The sequence below is a fragment of the Eufriesea mexicana genome, unplaced genomic scaffold (genome assembly GCF_001483705.2).
Source record: "Eufriesea mexicana isolate 0111107269 unplaced genomic scaffold, ASM148370v2 scaffold8199, whole genome shotgun sequence".
In the NCBI taxonomy this organism is placed as follows: Eukaryota; Metazoa; Arthropoda; class Insecta; order Hymenoptera; family Apidae; genus Eufriesea; species Eufriesea mexicana.
Genome location: NW_016915967.1, coordinates 37901 through 54828, shown reverse-complemented (window position 1 = coordinate 54828; position 16928 = coordinate 37901). Strand labels below are relative to the sequence as shown.

At 49.5% G+C, this 16928-nt stretch overlaps 1 protein-coding gene across 1 annotated transcript in view; it reads right to left on the bottom strand.

Annotated features, from left to right (window-relative positions):
• LOC108552853 (uncharacterized) overlaps positions 1 to 16928 on the bottom strand; it is a 64091-nt gene that overhangs the window by 27294 nt on the left and 19869 nt on the right. Inside the window, 2 exon segments of the mRNA XM_017907535.1 lie at positions 1073 to 2800; positions 2858 to 2934. Coding sequence (XP_017763024.1) covers positions 1073 to 2800; positions 2858 to 2893 — 1764 coding nt within the window. The 5' untranslated portion in view covers positions 2894 to 2934.

Sequence of the window (16928 nt, the reverse complement as noted above, 5' to 3'; positions counted from 1 at the left end):
CGGTTTATTGTCGATCGAGAAGAATGCGAGCTTACCTGACATCGACGCAGCGGAGAATTAACGAGATTAATTATCAACGCCACGAAATATGCGTGGGAGCACGCGCAACGCGAGTAATTAGCGTTCAGAGCGCCGGCAGGAAAAGCGGAGCCGGAATGGCTCGTTTGCAAGAATTACTCAACACTCGGCAGGAACGCGAATAACACTGCCTCTTTGTAACGTGACGCGCGGTACCATCGGCTCAGAACGAAACGGCTCCGCCGGAAACACTGTGGTCGCCCAATTACTCTCTACTTGCGGCCACTGATTGTCGACTTTGTCGATAATACGTATTTTCTTCGTTTAACCCGTTCGCTACCGCCGTTCGAGGAAAGAGTCGCTTATCCACAGCCTAGCTCGAGCCAAGAGCGAGTCGAGTATCGGCAAATCTGCGAAGAATTTGCACAATTGAGAAAAGTGTGTTGCTTACGCTACATAGAAGCATCTCTCGTCGTTTCTCGTATTCCAGATTAAAATACTATTTCTCTTACCGATATGTGGCACATGGTAGCGAACGTGTTAAAGATTCCGCTAATTATTTAGTCCATGGGTGTCCAACCCGCGGCCCAAAGCAGGTATCAACGCGGCCTAATGTTATATACAAAATATCAAATAAAATGTATAAAACAACGTCAAACTAATCCCACGTTGTTCCAATTATAATAAAAAGAAATATATATTTTACGTTTTCATTCGCTCATCACCGTTAGCGTTAGGTCTATTCCTTCCTTAGGTCTAGCCCAAAACAACTGGTCTCCTTCCACCGTGGCCCAGGGAAGCTAAAAGGTTGGACACCCTTGATTTAGTCAATGAAAACGGCACACAGCACTCAACACGTAGCGAGCAAGTATATAAACACAACTCATTTCTACGAATAAATAAATAAATAAATGAGAATGCCAAGCATCTAGTTAGAGGGGTAGAAGTTTGGGGAACTCTCAAGCGTCGTACCTCGATACCGAGTCTCGATCCTACGGGTCTCGAGAACAGTCCACGTCGATGGTAGATTAGTCGCAAACGAAGCAACACTTACGTCACCCGCGTTAGAAACGTCGCTGGTCTCGTCGTCGGGGGTGGCAAGGGGTGCGCGAGCCGGCGACTCGAGCTCGTGGTTGCGAAGCTGGAGATCCTCGTCGACCGGTTCCACGTCGTTGTCAATCTCGAGACACTGGGTCTCGGAGACTATCTTCACGCTGGTCTCGGATATGACTACCTCGGTCTTCTCGATGAACGTGGGCTCGGACACGGACAGTTCACTGGACGATTCCGTTATCGCGTTTTGCTCGTCCACGTTATCGTTCGCTTCCTCTTTAGCTTCCTCCTCCTTGCCCTGCGCTTCCTCGTCCTCGTCCAGCAAATTTCTTATCCGGGGATCAGCCTTCTCCGCAGTCGTCAGGGTTTCGCGAGCCTGAATATCGTCTCGTGGTGGATACTGTTCGTAATTTTCCTCGCTCAGCACCCGTCGTTCCATATCCAGAAACTCTTGAGTACTGGCTGCCTCGATCGAGCTTTCCGAATGGCTCAGGGTTCCCTCGTCGAAGCTTCTGGACTGCATGGTCGGCGTGTCGCGGATCTCCTCTTCTGGTTCCTCCTCCAAGAGCTTCCCTGCAACGGACGGCTCCTCGAGATCTTCGGGGATTTTCTCCTCTACCAAGCTGCAAGATTTATCGTTCATCGATATCTTCATCCACTCCTCGTCCGCGAGGAAATCTTTGACCTCCGCTTCCTCTTCCTTGTCGCATTCCGTGTCTATCGCGAGCTCAAAGGGGTCCTTCGTTTTCCTGTCCTCCGATACCGTCTCTTTGGCGAATTCTTCCAAGACCTCCGCGTCCTCTTGATACGATTGATCGAAGTTATCCGAAAACTGGCCAGCCTGTTGGTCCTCGGCGTAGGTCGTCTGCTCCGTCCACGTGTCTATGATGTCCTTGCTCTGCGAATTGCTTTCCTCCGTTGGTCCGACGTTTACCTTCTCCTCGGTGTCCGTGGATTCCGTGGAAGCTTCCAAGATCGTGACCTGAACCTCTTTCTCTCGTTGGTACTCGTCGACGTAGGTCGCGGACGTAGCGGTTAGCTGAACCTCGTCTGGTTCGAAGGGCGACTCGAACGGTTCCTGGGCCGTAGTCTGCACTTCCGGTAACCTCTCCGCGGCCTCGGAGATCCGAAGGACGGGATCTGGACACGGTTCTTCGTTGTCCTGGTCTTTTGGAAATATTTTCTCATCGTCCGACGGAGCACGTGCCAGCTGATCGATCTCGCGCGTCGTTGTTTCTTCGATCGCTATCGCGCTGCCAACTTCCGGCTGCTCGTCGAACGCCTGTGCCTCCGGCTCGTCCCGGAACCCGGTGTCGATCGATTCCGGCTTCACGTTCGCCTCGTACGACGAATCCGAGATTTTCGTCTCGGGTGACATGTGACCGTTCTGATAACTGTACGGTTTCTCGACCAGCGCGGAATGCTCGGTTTCCGCCGCGATGAACTCCGTGTTCACGTCCAGGGCGTCCTGTTGCCTGTCCAGGACGATCCTCTTAACGGTTTCCGGTTCGTTCGTCGTTTCTTGCTGCTCGTCCATCTCTATACCGGTCTCCTCTTCGGTGCTGGAGCAGATTCTTAGCGCTAGCTCGCTCTCGATTAACTCCTGAAGACTCTTGTCGTCGGTGTCCAGCTCGTTACGCGTGTTGTTAGTCAGGATTAGGTCGTCCTCGTCGTCGTTGTTGTCGCACAACGAGATTAGTTGCTTGTTACTCGAGGTTATGTTATCCAACTGGATCAAACCGTTGTTAGATTGAACACTACACACCTCGCTCTTTTTGCTACTTACTACATTGATCGACTTCTTGGTCGCCACCTCCGCCATTATGGCGCGCCTGGTTCGACGGTCAGTCACACCCTGGGCACCTGCAATCACCAGAGAAAACGCGTTTTAGCGACACGTGTGAAAAGGGAAGAGATTTGGGGATTGGGCATCGACGGTTGGAAGGAACTGGAGGGAAGGAACGATCGCGGAGGGAATAGCGAGTGACTCGCGAGTCCGAGTCGAATGGCGGCGCGGCTCGCAACACCCGGCAGCGGTGGTTTTATGGTTATACGAAGGCAAAGCTCGCTGCGCGAGTAGCCCCATAAAGTGAACGGTGGAAGAAATGCATTCGTTGTTCGTCGACTTCTCGACGGGACAACGAGTTCGACCTCGGCCAGGAAATTAACGGCGAGAATTCGAGAGAAACTCGGCGCCCGGCCCCTTCCAACCGCACTCCCATTGATTTACGCCGCGTAAATAATAGATTAATGTCCCGTTTGCCAATTCGCACGCTCTTTCCCGCAGAATTATCTTCCGGCTGCACGCTGGATACCCAATCGACTTCGCCTAGGAACCGACTCCTCCTTTTCGAGCCATTCGTAAGAAGGTCACCGGGTATTTCTGGACGAATAATTTCCCCGGTTCGCGCGAGAGGGTCGGTGTTCGGTGCAGGAAGGGAGGTTTAATTCGTCCGACGGAATTAGATTCCGCGACGATCGTTTTCTTTCTGCACGCGGCGACCGGTCCATGCGGCGTTACGCAACTTTCGCCTTGCGCCGGGACGTCCTTTAAAAGTCAGTCACGGATTATTAATATGTTGGCGGATTTGGATGCGCGTTCCCCCTCGCATAAACATCCGCGATCCGACGATTACGAAAATATGCGGGAGGGGGAGGGCCCGAAGATGGTAGGTCGTTGAGCAGAGAAGGCAGAGAAGGCAGAGGTCTATTCTTAGTTTGCTCCGGATTCGGTGAACAACGAGATCCGCTGTCCTTCTCCGAGGGCCGCCACGAGGTTCGCGACACTCGATGCAGCCACCGGTATAACAGCCCGAGGTCTCGTGTACCCGAGTTAATTCCCGACGACGGTGTGTCCTCTCGCGTGCATCGAAATTAACGGAAGATACGGCCGTATGGAACTCGGGAAGCGGTTGCAGGCCCGCGTTGTTGGCTGCCAAGCCAAATCCTCCTATTATTAGCCATTCCGCGCGTCCGCGTATTTATGCCGTAGCCACGGAACGCATTTCGAAAATGAAATCCGAAACTGCTCAAGGATACCGCGCCGGCTGCACGCTTCCTGGAGCCATGTTGTTTCGCAAACTGGAAGGCTCTCATCATGGTCCGCGCGCGCCGCGACCCCGCAGCCACGAAAAGCCGTTTGCGTAACGTCTTCTCGTTTCACGGTCTAAATCTGTCGCGTTCGGTTTATTCCGGGACCATTTGGCGGAAAAATTTATGGCCGGCGAAACGAGCGTTAATCGATGTTACCCGGCTCGTTAAAGTTGCCCTGGGTCAGGCCTGTCGTGCATCCGAGCCGAAAAGAATACCACGCGCTCTTAAACGCGATGAATTAGTGGGTGCGAATTAGCCGAGTCCGAACCGGCGTAACGCAAAGGGCTCCTAAACGTCCAATTGACGGCCACGATTGCGATTCCACACGCTGGATGTTCCACGCAGTCGTTTTTAGCGGATCGGCGAAGCGACGCGGAACCATATATTGGCTCGAAGTGGTCGTTAAAGAATACCTAACTGTCTCGTCGACGTCGATATATAGTTAGGTTAGGCGCGTCGTTGCGCGAATTATCGGCGACACCGTGATCATTCCGAACGAGTAACGCGATCTTGTCTCGCGACGAACATTCGTTTTCCTCGATTTCCTCGGAGAATTTCATTTCGTTTTTTCCGCGTGGAACGTATCCGATGGACTATGCGTGGAAAACCGTTCGAGAAATTCCAGTGTACCGTGGGCCACGATGCGGCGCACGATTTATAAACAGAGAAAGAGAACGGTCGAACCGATTCTGGCATAAACTAAGCTGCGTCGCAGTAAAATTAGAAAGTGGTCGGAGTGCGCATGCGCGAGTGCCGCGGCGTCTCCGGTGTGCGCATGCGCGCGCGCACGTTTTTCCATGCTCCACGACACAACGTGATATTTAAAAGCGCGCAGAACGCTTTCAGGCCTGTCGTCGTCGTGCCTCTCGAGTCTTTCGCGCACTGTCCGTTTAATTCGATCTTCCTCTCCCCCTCTCTCTCTCTTTCTCTCTCCCCGTCTTCCCCGCTTTCTTTTTCTCCTTCCTTCGCGGTACTCTCCTTCCTTCCCTTCCCTCTCTGTCCATTCGTCGATCTTTTTCTCCCGCTTTCTCGATCTCTTTCGCTCGATCCCGCACAAACACACACAGACACACACACACGTGTACGCGTATCCACACAAAGCACTCTCTTCTTTTCTCTCGTCCCTCTCTTTGGCCGGCGTTTCACCGAGGTCGTTCTTCGGGTTCACGACCGGGACTATAGGAGAGCCGATCCCTTCTCTCTTTCTCCCGGATCGCGGCTAACTCTCTCGTTTCAACCTCTCCTCTATTTTTAGAATGACACACTACCGCGATTCAACGACGCTTGCCCCGAGACTCTCCGCCGCGCCATAGCCGGGAAATCCTCTGCCCAAAAGCGGTGGCGAACGAAAGCGACAGCATCACTTTTCGTTTCGATTCACGCGAGGTTCCAACGCGTTCCTCCTTCGTCCACTCCTTTTCGAACGAGTCCACCGTGGAACCCGATCAACCGGCGTTTCCATCGTGCACAGATCGTCCCGCGAACACGCCATTACCCTCCATTTTATTTCGCCAATTTTCATCTCGATTCGCTCGGTCGATAAGTCGCGTCGGTAACTCGCGAGAGGTCGCGTTGGTAGATACACATGAACGCGATAGTGTATACACGCGTGTAAACGGGACAATGGTAAAGGGATGTTTCAGAGCGACGCGTAGCGGAGAGTTTGCAGCGTCTCGTAATTAAACCGCGACTTTACGACGATGATTCGCGAGACGACGAGTGTGCACGGAAGCCCGTCGAAACGAAAGCGCAAGGTTCAGCTGTAAATTGCAGTATCACGAAGTATTTGCACAATCATTCCGGACGTGCAGTACGTGCTGGAGCCAGAGGCGGGTGAACGTACGCGAGGGTGTCTGCGCTTTTGTCTCGTTCCTGCGCCCACTCGCGGTGTTGCAACCGCGTTATAATTGCGCCAATTCGAGTTTCCTTTCGCGGAATCCTCGCCACCGAAACACGTCGCGCGCGTCGCATCTGTTATCCCGGTCGGTAATACCGGCGTAAAAGTGTCTCGGTGAAAGACACGCGTACGGGAATATACGCTTGCGCGAAGAAAGCCGGGCAAACGAGGGTTAATTAACGCGCGTTAATCGGTGAATTTATGTAACGCGAATCGATGTGGCGAGTGAAAGGGATCGATTACCGATGTCGCCGAGTCACCGTGCGTCGTTCCATGGATTTTGTAACCGCACGCGGACCGCACCTGAGACCCGCGAAGACGTAATCGATAATGGAAACCTCGCTTCCTCGATTCGCGTCCACGCCTATCGTTCGCGATCGCGATAGAGGGCGCGCAGGGAGCAACGTCTCGAAATAGACTCGTCCAACGGTCCGGCTCGAGAACCACGTAACTCTGTTTCCGGGTATTACACCAAATTCGAACCGAATCGGTGCAATTCCGCTCGTGACACCAGTGCTCGGAAGTCCGCGACAGATACACGCGAATCGTCAAGCAACGACCACTCTATTGACCCTAAACGACGGTTTATAGTCTTTAGGAACGCAGCCAATTGAAATCTCTCGACGACGGCTTTCAGAAATAGTAGACCTAGTTGGTAAATGACTGGCACTGATCAACGTTGAATATTTTAGGTCTGGAATCGACGTAAAAGAGGCTGGATACAGGTTACTCCGGAAAGAAGATAATTTATGCAAGATATCTATGACGCAAAGGTATCGGTGGCCATACTAAAAATTGTTTTCTAATTTCGGAATATTTTCCGAATTTTTAAATTTTGCGCAGTTGAATCGTATCGAACAATTCAAGTCGATACTGTAGATTACATCATTTTGAAATTTCCTTTAGCTTCGCTTGCAATTTTCCCAAGATCAACTTTGCAACAATTTCCACTCTAAATGCAAAATACACAGCTTCCTATCTGGAATAAAAAGAAAGTAACCAACTACCAAACTTTATACCGTAAATTACCCTATAATTGTCACAACCTCTCAATTTTCAAATTTGTACAGATTCCCGCGGGAGAAAGACACCCAATTTTCCCCAGGTCTATTATGCAACAATTTCCACTTTAAATGCAAAGTAAGTATGCCAGAATTTTTTATCCAAAATTAAAAAGAAAATAACCTCCGATCAGATATCAAAGTTTATACCGCAAATTCTCCTATGCTTCCCACCATTTCTCAATTTCAAAACTTTTACAGATCCCCTTCCACAAAAAGACTAGCAAGAAAAATTCTCCCATTTTCCGACGCATCGACGACGTGGATTTTACCAAGACTCGGGAAAAAGAGAGAAGAAAGAAAAGCCGGGGAAAAGGCGGGGAGCGCGAGCCGGCGTTTATCCGGAAGCTGCGGCGGCGCACGCACGCACGTACGCGCGCACGCACGCACGCAAAGAATCTTCCGCGTGCGTGCGTGCGCGCGGGCGGCTGTTGCGCGTTTTCACTGCAACCCGAGTTGCAGAAGGCGCGGCCCGATCTGTCGCGGTGTCCCCTTACAGATTTCTATGCAACTATAATTAGGTAACCGACACCGGTCCCCGTAGGAATCCCTGTTAGCTGCGAAGCTATGCCGGCACGGAAAGTGGCGCGAATATTTTCGGCGCGAGGAAAGCCGAAATTAAACGCGGTGTCGCACTTTTACGCGCCTGCTCGCGCGTATACTTAACCGGTTACCCAGCTTCCTCTCTCTCTGCTCCTTCGTCTCCATTTCCTCTCCTCACCCCGTCAGCGTTCATCATCGTCATCTCGCGACAGTTTCTCCAAATTTTTTCCATTTTCCATCGAAGAATCCTCCAGCGAATGGACAAAAATCTTTAAAATTCTAAAATCCCGAGTCAGAAGCGTGAAATCGCGAAGGGAATTTCGAATTTCGAATTTAGACGACGACAGAGACCTGTGAGAACGTACAATAGAAACTCGTGACACGGGGAACGGATGTCTCGATCGCAAGAGAGCATCGTGCTCCCGTTGTCACGATTGATGCGGAGGAACGTCTCGAATGCAAAGGTAGTCGGTTTCGAGAGTGTCTTTTACCGGTTGCGAGCGACTGGAAAGAGCGACTTTCCCGTGGCTCGCGAGATGACGAATGGCGTGTTTGAAAGCACGATCTCTGGCTCATTTCCATCCCTCCGACGTTTTCCGGCCTCCTTCTCCCGGTTTCTGCGCGATGCTTCGCGCGTAAAGCGCATATCGTTCGATACTCGATACTGGATACTTGCGAGGCGTACCATCGGGTAACAATGGCCGAGCGAAACGTAGGCTTCGCCAGCAGGTGCCGTTTTCCCATCGGGGATTTATCGCTGACGGTTCGGAAGGAGCGGATTATTCGGAGAGAGCCGAGACGAGGCGCAACCCGCGCTCAGATTTATATAAAACCGATGGAAATCCGGCTACGTGCGGCAGCCGGCCTAACGAAAACCGTTTGGCGTGGAGTCAAGTATTTGGAGAACGAAGAAACGGTTTAGGGTCGCGGTAAAAATGGCGCAGGAATGTAAACGGCCATATTTCCCGTGCGCGTATAAACACCGGCCAGCCGGGAGATCGCGCTGGACGACAGGTGCGAACGTCCACGGGATCGCTGTTGTTTTCCAAGCGGCTTGCTTGGAATTCGGCGAATAATTCCCCCTCCCCGATTCCTTTTCTTTCCTCGCGAAAATTTCGAGATCTCGAGCGTGCAGCCAGCAGCACGCAAAGCCGAGCAATTCGCTCGCTCGCCGAGTCGCGGTCGAGGGAGCAGAAGAGGAGGGAGACTTAATGAAGACGGAACGCTGCTTCGCAGAAGCGTGACAAATTTATCCAACGGCCACGCCGTTCGTTATCGTGATTAATAATCGTGCAACAACGATCGCGGACCGCCGCGCGAGCTACCGAGAAGCAGACGGGGCCCTGTTGTTCGACAATTGCCCCGGCAGACGGCCGATGTCGGCCATCGCGCACGCACCATTCCGCCATATGCTTCCGTCAGGTCAGCAAACCGAGCTTAACGAGGCCGAGAGATGCTGAAAAATCCCGCGGGACGTTCCCATCCGGCAACTTTCTGTCCGTTTCACTCTGCCTCCTTTGTTTTCTCCAGCGCACGCTCGCGAGAGCGAAAGCATTCTCGACTTTTCGCCCCGGGATTAGTCGCTGGAACTATTTCCGACTGCTATTTCCCGTTCCAACGTCGAATCATCCGAGTGTCCCCCCTCTCTCCATCCTCTTCTCTATTTCCGATGATGCAACGACAGGTTGGAATTCGAAATTCAATGGCACGGGGACCGTGAATCTGGCAGCGACAAGTTGGCACCCAAGCACAGGTCGTGGGTGGAGATTTACGCGTATGATTGAGAAACTTTCAGATATTTTTCGCCGGTGGAGAGGACCCTGACTTTTCCCTCTCCTCTCTCTCTCTCTCTCTCTCTCTCTCTCTCTCTGTCTGCTCAAGCTGCATCTCCATCGAGCAGCTCTCCGCCGTTTGATACGTAAATTTCGCGGGCCACCGCTCGCTAGGATCGCCGTTATTTGCATTTAATGGACTGCCGTATTTTTCGGCGATCGGTACACCCGGCTCCTCCGCGAGCTACCGCAACCTGCGGGCCGATAAAAATGCAAAGGCCGATGCTCGAATCGCGATTAAAAAGCGTACCACTCAATCGCCGTCGCGTCGTCCGGGTTAATTCCGTTTTACGAGCCGGTCGCGACACCGATCTTCGCCTCCAAACCGAGATTCACCGCAGGGGAACCAGGTAACCGCAATTAACAGGCCGATCGACTCGATTTCGCTTTCCACGCCTGGGCCCCCTGCTCCCGTTGTCCTCGCATAACTCCGCTGCAAAACCCGAGGATGCCCATATGGCCTGCCGTTTCTTCTCACGACCCTCCGACTCGAAACCACAGACCTCGAGAGGTCCACCTCGTTCCAACCCCGTGTAACTCTCTTACTACCATTATTACTATCGATTTATTGCCGATTTGCTACGAATTATTACCGATCGTCTCGATTCCGACCGAATCTTAATTACCCTCGACTTCTTTCACGCCAAAAATTTGCCAAAAATTGATAAAAATTCGCTAAAATTTGAAAGGTGATGCGTTTGGTCCCCCAATAGAGGACTCGATCGAGAATAATCGCGCGATTATTAGACCCTGTTGCACAGTGAGACGCCCAGACGCTGCGGATGGCACCAGAGGGAATTAAGACGAATGGTTTTTCCCAAGGGGTCGATGATTTACTCGAGGACGCGACAGAGGGGTTGGTTTCCCGGAGAGAAAGACGGGACGAGTTCTCGGCTTTCCACGGGCCCAAACGGAGCAGGGACGAGCGGAGCGGAGTGGCGTCGTGGAAGCGGGTGAACGACCTGCTGGAATCGGTATTCGCGGCATTCCGGCGTGCACGACGATGACCGAGTGTGCTCCACCGATCATCCTCTTACCCTGCGCGATGCAACGAGAGTTCGGTTTCTTTCTTCGCGTGGTGCACCGGTCGCCAAGGTCGCCGGAAGCCGCGGGAAAATTAACCTGCTTCTCCGGCGTCGGAACCCCGAGAACACGCGATCCTCGGATTCCTGTGGCTCTTTTTACGCCGCTCCGGCCCCGTACCCCGTACCAAGGCTTCCAACAGACTCGTTCCACGCGATGGAAATTCGCCTTGCGAGCGCGGTGTATGCAGGTATATGGAGTACGGTGTCATTGGCGCTAGGGACACGGTTATCCGACGCGAAAGTATCCTCGATGCTTGCGACAGATCGCGCGATTTCGTAGGCTCGGGTCTGTTGTTTTTCAGCCGTTGTGCAAAACTGCAATTTATGCAGAAAAGATCGGTGTTCTGCTTGTCGTTATCGCGGCGGTGTCGCAAGCGAGAGTGGCGCGCGCTGGCTAGCAGGCAGGATTAGAAGCGGTATTTATTTTCATCAGCCGCGAGATCCGCATAGGGAGAGAACACAACGGGTGACCACGTGTTCCGTTCTGCAGCTGCAGTTCACATGGTCGGCGAGAAAGTCAGCGTTGCGTCGCGTTCGCGCGTAACGCTCGATTATGCTACCGACGCCTCGCGCCTCTTCCTCCTCCAGCCACAATTTTTATTTCGGATCGAGGAATCGGTTCCTTTGCGGTTCTTCGATGTAAAGTCCGAACCATCTATTTAACACTTTGAGCACAAGTCGTCATAGATATACCGACGCAAGATCGCGAATCGGTTTTGACTTACATCCAAAAATAATTTATTTCGAAGGCTGGGTCCTTTCGTATATTGCTTTTAAGACTTCAGACTGCTGTCTAAGATAAGAAAAGAACTGTCTTGCTCCCTTAAACCCTTTGACAATGGCAACAGTACTATACGGTAGGAATCCATTTGCTATGCACGCTAAGAACTGTCAAACTTTTCACCAGGCGTGCATTTCTGAGTAATTAATTATATCCAAATGATAATCAAAATGCTTAATGCTTAATCAATAATTTAAACAATATTATTCATTTATTTGTATTCTGCATTAAATTGTTATCGTGCATACTTAAAATTTGACAGGAGAAAGTAGTTTTGACCGCGTTTAGGTATTACAATTAGGATGACAGTATCACAAGCGCAAGATTGTTAAACCTTATGGAACCCACAGTAGTTAGAGGGTCAACCCAAGGGAATATTACAAGAAGATTGCGCAAAACACACTTTCAAATGATCTAACGTCATGACAACGGCATGCACTCAGGTACTCGAGTGTCGACGTAATCCAAGTGACAAAATAATTCGTCTATACCTGGTTCAACGAGACTGCCAGTACAAACAACTGCATGCGAAGGACGCGTGATCGGAACAGGATTGGACCACCTTTTTCAGACCCCTGCACATAAGGGGGAGAAGCTGGGGCCCTTGGTAATTGTTCGTCATTCGTCCCAAGTCATCGACGTTCGACAGTCACTCGGTTTCGTTTATATTTCCATAGCGTTTTGCCGAATTAAATTGCAAACTACTCGGAGAGGAAGAGCGATTAAACGAGCGGAATTGAGAGAATTAGAAGACGCGAGGCCGGAACTGGTTTGGCCGGTGCGCGGTGACCGCGGCCGCTGGAGCAAGACGCGGTCGTTCCGCTGCGAGGAGACTTAATGAAGCGAGCTGCTCGGCTTTAACGTCCCGTTTAAAAACCCGCGGCGGATCGTTTCAGGTAACCGCAGTCGAAAGCAAAACGCGTGGCGGGTTTCCACGCCTGGCTTTTCCGACGCCTCGCTTTCCATCGGCGGAAACGGCGGCGACCGAGCGATTTCCCGTGAAATCCCGGAAATTCCTCGCGACCGTAGAACCGGATACCCGCGTTTAATCCCGCTTCGAACGCTCGAGAGTCTGTTCCTCGCCGGTGCACCGCGGGCGAGTTGTTCTCGCGGAAAAAAGGGCCGCGAAGGCGGACGCGTGGTTGGCGCGCGAGATCCATGCAAAAACAGCCCGTCGAGAGAGCTTTGTATGGAAAGCAAGGCGACGCTGAGAATTTTCCCGCGGCTACCGGCCTGCCAGCCGACCGATTTCAGCGTTCGGCTAAATAGCTGCCCATATAAATATAAATAGCCGCCTGTCCTCGATTTCTCGATGGCCAGAACCAGCTGGATGCCGAGTGCTACTCGACGTTCACGCAGATGCCTCGGCCACAACGCTTCGATTCAGTGTCCAGGCGAAAAACTCCAGTCCACTTGTCTTTCAGAACTCTCCTCCGTTCGACCAGTCGCCTGGCGAATCTCGAACGCGATACGATCTGACGGCATGGTGCGAAAAAATCGACACCTCGGGTCGTTTCGATAGTCGATATCCTCGTGGTCGTGGGGAGATACGCCACTCGTCGCGGAGCCCAAAAAATTCTGGCTCGGCTCGCCATTTGCGTATATACTTATTGGGGAAAGAAATCTCACGCGATGGGGAAAGTTATGCGAATCGATCACCTGGTAATAACAGAGATCCTCTGCTCGCCATAGGTGATAGCGAGTGGAAGAAACACGCGAGAACGGGTCTTATAAGCCGAATTATTGGAATAAGCAGCTCGAAATACAAGGATCAGGTGAAGCTAAGAGCAGATGTTTATAGGTAGAAGAAGCAAACAGTACCAAACAGAGATTATTAACCCTTTCGCTATGGCGGGCCTCGTCGCGAAATCCCTCCCGTAGAACGCAGCGCCCCCTGCCAAACTGGAAACATTACGCATGCGCAGTGTTTAGCATTTGGGAGCCAAGTCTTTTGACAAGAAAAAAAAAGAAAAGGAGAAAAGAGTCATTGCAATAGCGTTTGCAACTCTTTGCGAAGACAGCTATGCACTCGTCTTAATTTTTGGCTGAATTTTGGTAGCCGGTGACCATAATCACCCTCTGTGTATAGGTTATACTATAGTCATGCGTACGTAAAGCTTTCGCACTCTTTAAGGTTATATTTGTGTTGTTTCTTTATAATAAAAATACATTTATCGACGACGTGATTGGTACAGTGTGCACTCGCATATAGAGACGTTTTGACGTGACACGTGGTAGCTGCTCTGCTGCTCCAGTGCAACTGAAATCGTTAGAATGCAGAGACGATGCCAGATGTGCCAAGTATCGACCACCGATGACCGATATTCTTCTGTTTTAGGTTACTCTGGCCGATATTCCGTGCAGGGATTGCTATTGGTGCGAACGAAGGTTTTCTGTTCAGTTCTGAGAATCGCAGGACACAGCTGACATTGTCGTCACCATCATAGGCATTTAACACCGAACCTATGACAGCATTTAGCGACCATTCCTAATTTTTTGATTAAAAATTCTGCATTCAATGTTATAATTTACCTCGACTCGACTTCTCGATAGTTCTCTTAACCCTTTGCACTCGAGTCTCAAACGTCATTTGTTTTTCATTAAAAATTCTGCATTCGGTATTATAATTTACATCACTCGACTCTTCGCTTCTCGCTCGATCTTCTTCTACCATTTAGTATATCAAACAAACCGCCATATCTATTTGCTAATCGCTATGCAACTGTGCACGCGAGTAACAAGTGGTTGTCGCCGACCAGTGTCATAAATTACCCTACTTAGGACACGGATGGCTCAGGAAAAATTGACAGGGGACAGGTGATCTCAGGGATTTCAGGTGCCACTCGCAGACACACCGTTCTCGCTTTCGCTGCTCCGAGCTGATATTTCTTCCGCTCCTCGGATTGCACAACGCGCAAATCTAATTTTGCACCGCGATTTCGACGCGGTACAGGCCTAATGAGCGACGGCTAAGCAAACAGGGAAATTCCAGGCCAGTGTTTACACCGTTGATAAATCACCGGCTCGACAAGCGAGTCGCGCGATCGTTAACCCGCCCCGATATTAATAATCGTTTTTGCCGTGTAGCGTGACTAGGGAAAGCAGCCTTCCGCTGCAGGAAAACGCGATGGCCGTCGTCCTGCATGCTCCTCCTTTTCTGGATGCCCCCGGATTCATGGCAATCCCTTCAATGGTTTCTAATTTCAATCCAGGGAATGGTAAGCGGATGTATCCAATTTTTCATAATTTTTCTTCATTTTGTGCAGCTGCGATTATCCTGATTATCGTGGAAATTACTGTGATTATCCGTGAAAATTTAACGTTTGTTGGTGAAGCAAGTGATTTGTACTACTGGCGAAAGGCTTTTGACTGAACTCGATATTTTACCAGTGATTTCTTTTGAATGATCAGCGAAAGTTTAAATTATTTCGTCTTTTGATTTTTACTTTATATCAAATTGATTTAATACCCTAATTTTTGGGTGTATTATAATAGTTCATGTATGAAAAATTTAAGTAGCTTTTGACAACTTCCTATTGCCATGCCGGGCCAACAATTTTTTTAGGGGTAGTACTAAAATTGTGATATTTATATTGAAAACATATTACACGTGTTTGTATTAAAAATAATTAAATTGTCGCGAAATTTTTGTCTAATTGCAAGTGTCAACAGATATACGGCAAAGAGTTCACCAAAAATCCCTTTTACTTTGAAGAAAATTACTATTTCTCTATAACAAAGTGCGTAGAAAATTCCTATTATTCCAAAGTAAACGACTATAACAAGGTTCCCCAAAAATTCCAATTATTCCAAAGTAAATGACTATGACAAGGTTCCCCAAAAATTCCTATTATTTCAAAGAAAATGGCTACTGTTAAGTATCAAACTCCACGAAAAATTCATTTTATTGCACAAAAAATGGCTCCTATTCTACATCAAGCTTCATCCCCAAAAATTTCTTTTGTTTCAAATAAAATGGCTGCTATTTTATACCAAGATTCATCTCCCCCCCGAAATTCATTTTATTCCAAATAAAATGGCTGGTATTCTATACCAAGGTTGACCCCCCAAAAATTCCATTTATTGCAAATAAAATGGCTGGTATTCTATACGAAGGTTTACCCCCCCAAAATTTCTTTTATTTCAAATAAAATGGCTGCAATTCTATACCAAAAATCCCGAAACTATTTACCACCTAATCCACTATCTCCCTCCATCAGCAACTATAAAGTTCCCATTATGAGAAGCGAGCGTAACAACTTAACAAATGTCGCGATTACCGGACAAGCCGCGATCGGTTTCGCGCACTGCAGAAATTTGAAGCGTTCGAATGGGCCAATGGAGATCCCACGCGATTACTCAACAACCATAAAAACGAATGGCGCGCGTGGGACGGCGATACCGGAAGCGCTTCGCAGCCGTCGTCGCGCGCGTATCGCGCGGATGAATCTGCGAATTCTCCAGCCTCGTCCGATGGAACAGGTTCGCGGTCCTCTCGCCTACATTCCTCCGGTAACGACAGTCGCGTCCATCCATCTAGCGTTTCCCCATTCACGATGGATGCATCCGGGGAACGAAGGTTACGCGAATCCATCAGGAGAAAATGCATGGTTGCGCAACGAGCCAGGCGAAACTGTAACGCGAGGAGAAAACGAAGATCGGCAAAAAGCCGAGCAGGCAATCGATTTGTTCTAAATCGTATGTCGAAACGATTCGCCGTTGCTCTGACAGCCTTTCTCGCAGCTGAGACGAATTTTTCGACCCGAGATACGAAAGAATTACGCGTGATTTATGCGTCACGATAATAATAAGCTTCGAATCGGCATTGCTTTATGGTCGGTGTATAGATCGAAATTATCGTTTCTTTTCGCGAGATTATCGAGTATTACGTTCAATAACGTTCCCTTCCTTCGTGCCAATTCTCGGTTCAGTTTTAGATAAATAAACGAGAGTACGGGGAGATAGCTGTGCACAGTGGGTGAAACAAGTATCAGCCTTGATATTAATGAAAATTCTCGCTTATATGTAGAGCATAGTGAATTTCACATGGAAGAATTTTTCTATGGGTGAAGGAATCTTCTTAAGGGTGCCACACAGACCCCCCCAAAATTTAGTATTCTTTCGTGCTTCGATTATAATTTCTTTCCAGAATTTTTCTATGGGTGGAGAAATCTTCTTAGGGGTACCACATAGACCCCCCAAAAATTCGGCATGCTTTCGTGCTTCGATTATAATTTCTTTCCAAAATTTTTCTATAGGTGGAGGAATCTTCTTAAAGGTACCACATAGACCCCCTAAAAATTCGATATTTTTTCGTGCTTCGATTATAATTTCTTTCCAAAATTTTTCTATGGGTGGAGAAATCTTCTTAGGGGTACCACATAGACCCCCCAAAAATTCGGCATGCTTTCGTGTTTCGATTATAATTTCTATCCAAAATTTTTCTATAGGTGGAGGAATCTTAGGGGTACCACATAGACCCCCTAAAAATTCGATATTTTTTCGTGCTTCGATTATAATTTCTTTCCAAAATTTTTCTATGGATGAAGGAATCTTCTTAGGGGT